Source organism: Archocentrus centrarchus, chromosome 18 (genome assembly GCF_007364275.1).
Source record: "Archocentrus centrarchus isolate MPI-CPG fArcCen1 chromosome 18, fArcCen1, whole genome shotgun sequence".
NCBI lineage: Eukaryota > Metazoa > Chordata > Actinopteri > Cichliformes > Cichlidae > Archocentrus > Archocentrus centrarchus.
The window spans coordinates 5,669,700-5,673,887 of NC_044363.1; the positions used below are offsets into that span (position 1 = coordinate 5,669,700).

Sequence of the window (4,188 nt, forward strand, 5' to 3'; positions counted from 1 at the left end):
CTGTCAGCTTTGTGGCTGATGTCATCACCAAGATGCAAAGTTTTTGTTTTGTTTTTTGTTTTTGTCTTTTTTTTTGTCCGCCACAGTGGATCTTAAATCAGACAACCAATATGTGAATAGATTTCAGACTTTCAGCTTTAATTCTAGAGGCTTAACCAATTATTATTTACAGACATTTAAAAAACAAGCAAACAACAACAACAATTAAAAAAAAAAAAACTGCCTCCATTTCTAACCTTTTAATTTCATAATCCCAACAAAAATCATGTCTTCAGTGCACACAAAAACCTCCTGACAGAAGGAAGCTGCCGGCTGTGGAGGAGCTCTTTACTCATTTCTGTTGTTCAGACTGCTTTGACTGTGAGTGATGTTTATGAGTCATTTAAAGGAAATGTTTTCATTGCTATTACACCTGAGGCATCATTGGAAATATAACTAGTACATGCAACATCTTGTCTGGGTGCAGCTCTGCTGTTGCGTTTGGTTTTTGGTATTTAAAACTAAACATACTGTAATTTCAGACAACCTGCAGTTCATTTCCACCTGAAACAAATTGGTAATTAAACAAAACCTGGATCTGGTTCATTCAAATGCAGCTCTCAGAGTTATGAGCTACAATAATGTGGGACTGAAATGTTAGTGTACAATGTTTTCTGCTGAATGTCGACGACAATTAGTGGGTTCAAGAAACAAGGTGCAAACATATCAATGGCTATTTGAGGTGGGTGGGCCCACATATACTCACATTGATTCTTGGAGACAGACAGAGAGAGAGAGAGAGAGCTATTCACACAGTTTAAAGAGGTTATTCTGTTAATTGAAAAACCACAAATGTGTAGATCACAGAAAAACTTGCAATCCAAGCACTTAAAGGAAGATTTACTGGTGCATAGTGCTCGATTTCCTCAAAGTAAACAGCCACCTCAGTGCCTCCTGTTTCTCAGAAACAGCTTCTAGTTCTAGTTTTATTTCCTGGTTCCTCCCCTTTTGCTGATCTGTCAGCTTAGCGGCTGATGTAATCACCAAGATGCAAAGTGAGGGAGTAGACAAGCCCAGCTGCTACAAATCAGCTTGTCTGTGTGAAATGAAAAAAATAAGAGGGCTTGGCTTCAAGTGTGACTTGTTTTCTTTGGAGGAAGAAACTGTTGAGTCTTTCACTGCAGTTGAAAGAGTAAAATGGCAGAGCAAGGAAGTCAGCTGGATTCAGTGAATTTCTCTTGTTCCATCTGTCTGGATCTACTGAAGAATCCAGTGTCTATCCCCTGTGGGCACAGCTACTGCATGAACTGCATTAAAACCTACTGGGATGAAGAGGACAAGAAGGGAATCCACAGCTGCCCTCAGTGCAGGACGACATCAGCAGTTTTAGTGGAGGAGGAGCTGAAGAAGACTGGACTCCAAGCTTCTCCAGATGATCTCTGCTACGCTGGTCCTGAAGATGTGGCCTGTGACATCTGCAGTGAGAGGAAGCTGAAAGCCATCAAGTCCTGTTTGGTCTGTCAGGACTCTTACTGTGAGAAACACCTCCAGCGTCACTATACCATAGCTCGATTAAAGAAACACAAGCTGGTTTCCACCTCAAAGGAGCTCCAAGACACTTTGTCCCTAAATTGTGACATCTGCTCTTGTCACAATGAGGCGATGAAGCTGTTCTGTCGTACTGATCAGCAGAATATCTGTTATCTCTGCACAATGGATGAACATAAAGATCATGAAACAGTCCCAGCTGCAGCAAAAAGGACTGAGAAGCAGAAGGAGCTCGAGGCGAGACGACTAAACATCCAGCAGAGAATCCAGGACCGAGAGAAAGATGTGAAGCTGCTTCAGCAGGAGGTGGAGGCCATCAATGGCTCTGCTGATAAAGCAGTGGAGGACAGTGAGAAGATGTTCAATGAGCTGATCCGTCTGATCCAGAAAAGAAGCTCTGATGTGAAGCAGCAGGTCAGATCCCAGCAGGAAGCTGAAGTGAGTCGAGTCAAAGAGCTTCAGGAGAAGCTGGAGCAGGAGATCGCTGAGCTGAAGAGGAAAGACGCCGAGCTGGAGCAGCTCTCACACACAGAGGATCACAACCTGTTTCTACACAACTACCCCTCACTGTCAGCACTGTGTGAGTCTACACACTCATCCAGCATCAATATTGGCCCTGTGAGGTACTTTGAGGATGTGACAGCAGCTGTGTCAGAGCTCAGAGAGAAACTACAGGACATCCTGAGAGACAAATGGACAAACATCTCACTGACGGTCACTGAAGTGGACGTTCTACTGTCCCAAACAGAACCAAAGACCAGAGCTGGATTCTTAAAGCATTCACAGGAAATCACCCTGGATCCAAATACAGCTTACACTCATCTGTTCCTCTCAGAGGGGAACAAGAAAGCAACATTAATAAAGCGAAACAAGCCTTACGCTCGTCACCCGGACAGATTTGCTTCATGCAGGCAGGTCCTGAGCAGAGAGAGTCTGACTGGACGGTGTTACTGGGAGGTGGAGTGGGGAGGGAGGGTTTGTGTAGCAGTCGCATACAAGAATATCAGCAGAGCTGTGTGCCCAATTGAATGTGCGTTTGGATACAATGACAAATCCTGGGCTTTATACTGTGACACAAACAGCTGCACATTCATGGACAACAGAGTCCAAACTGTCCTCTCAGGTCCTCGGTCCTCCAGAGTCGGCGTGTACCTGGACCACAGAGCAGGTATTCTGTCCTTCTACAGCATCTCTGAGACCATGACTCTCCTCCACAGAGTCCAGACCACATTCACTGAGCCGCTCCATGCTGGACTGAGCCTTTTAGGATTTGGAGTCACTGCTCAGTTCAGTAAAGTCAGACAGACGTAGAGGGGCCGGTTCATGATGATCTGTGTCCTTCTGTTGTAATCTGAAGGAGTCTTTACAACTTAGAGGAGTTTATAAAGGAATAAAACACAATTATAAGCTCAGCAGACGTCTCAGTGACTGTGAAAGTGGAGGAATCAGGTGGCTCTTTAGCCTGTGACTCAGTGTAACTTCCATTTATCAGACCGTTTTTCTAAAGTTATGGTCCAACTTTCAGAACCAAAAAACCCGTCAGAAGGTAGACTAAATCCAGAGAGTACTAAGTGCAGATTTTAAAGGAAAGAAGCAAAATGTGCTGCCAGTTTTATTGTTTTTGTGATTTGCAAAGATGTTTTCAGCTTATGAAATGTTAGGATTTGTTGTTTTTCTGTTTCATATATGATAGCAAACTGAATGTGTTTGTGTTTCGATTTGAACTATTAAAATTAAACAATTTAATACTTACTGTGTGTATAACTCTGGTGGGCCTGGGAAGGTTCACAACTGCTCCAAGTTTTCTCGGCTCTCGCTGTCCCAAAGCCTCAGGAAAAGGCTTTGTAACCCTTTCCAGACTCATAGATGTGACTTTGTTTCTCAGCTTTCCAAAGATTGTGGTTAATCATTGTTTATTCATTATTTTAAAAGGGGGGAACAATCACTTTTTCACATGGAGCCAGAGTTTAACAGCTGAACGAACTGGATGACCCATTCATCCGCTCCAGTCTGCTGAAGGTTCACACAGTCGGATCCATAAATATTTGGGCAATTTTTCAACATTTTATTTATTTATTTTTTTTTATTTGTCAGTTGACCACAACAGTAGATCTTAAATCAAACAACCAACATGTGACTTTAAACTTTAACTCAGAGGGTTTATCCATTATTTAATACAGACATCTGCTTTAAAAAATAAACAAACAACAATAACAACACAATAAAAAAAAAAAACACAATCTTTGTCATGACTTCAGTGCGTCCTGCCTGCACACAATGAAAGTGAAGATAAAAACCTCCTGACAGAAGGAAGCTGCCGGCTGTGGAGCAGCGCTTCACTCATTTCCGTTGTTCAGACTGCTTTGACTGTGAGTGATGTTTATGAGTCATTCAAAGGAAACGTTTTCATTGCTATTACACCTGAGGCATCATTGGAAGTATAACTGATACATACTTACAAGGTACGCAATAAGTGGATCTTCATGAATACTTGATAGTGCTCCTCAGACTGCTACTTACTGTATGCACAGCATCACAGTCCTAATTTATAGGCTGTGATATTTCTGGTCTGTAATATATATTAGAATGAAATAAAACCAGGGGGGCATATGACAGCTGGGATAGCCCCCCCCCCCCCCCCCCCCCCCCCCGCGACCCTGA

The 4,188-nt window shown here is 42.8% G+C and overlaps 1 protein-coding gene across 1 annotated transcript; it reads left to right on the plus strand.

The window, feature by feature from the left end:
• The first annotated feature begins 1,176 nt into the window (after positions 1–1,176).
• LOC115797229 (tripartite motif-containing protein 16-like) lies at positions 1,177–3,096 on the plus strand. Its single transcript, XM_030753752.1, has one exon. The coding sequence runs from the start codon at positions 1,177–1,179 to the stop codon at positions 2,836–2,838; it is 1,662 nt and encodes a 553-aa protein (XP_030609612.1). The 3' UTR covers positions 2,839–3,096.
• The last annotated feature ends 1,092 nt before the right edge of the window (positions 3,097–4,188 follow it).

Excerpts from the sequence above, each read along its gene's own strand:
- LOC115797229 (XM_030753752.1), top strand. The coding sequence starts at position 1,177 with ATGGCAGAGCAAGGAAGTCAGCTGGATTCAGTGAATTTCTCTTGTTCC.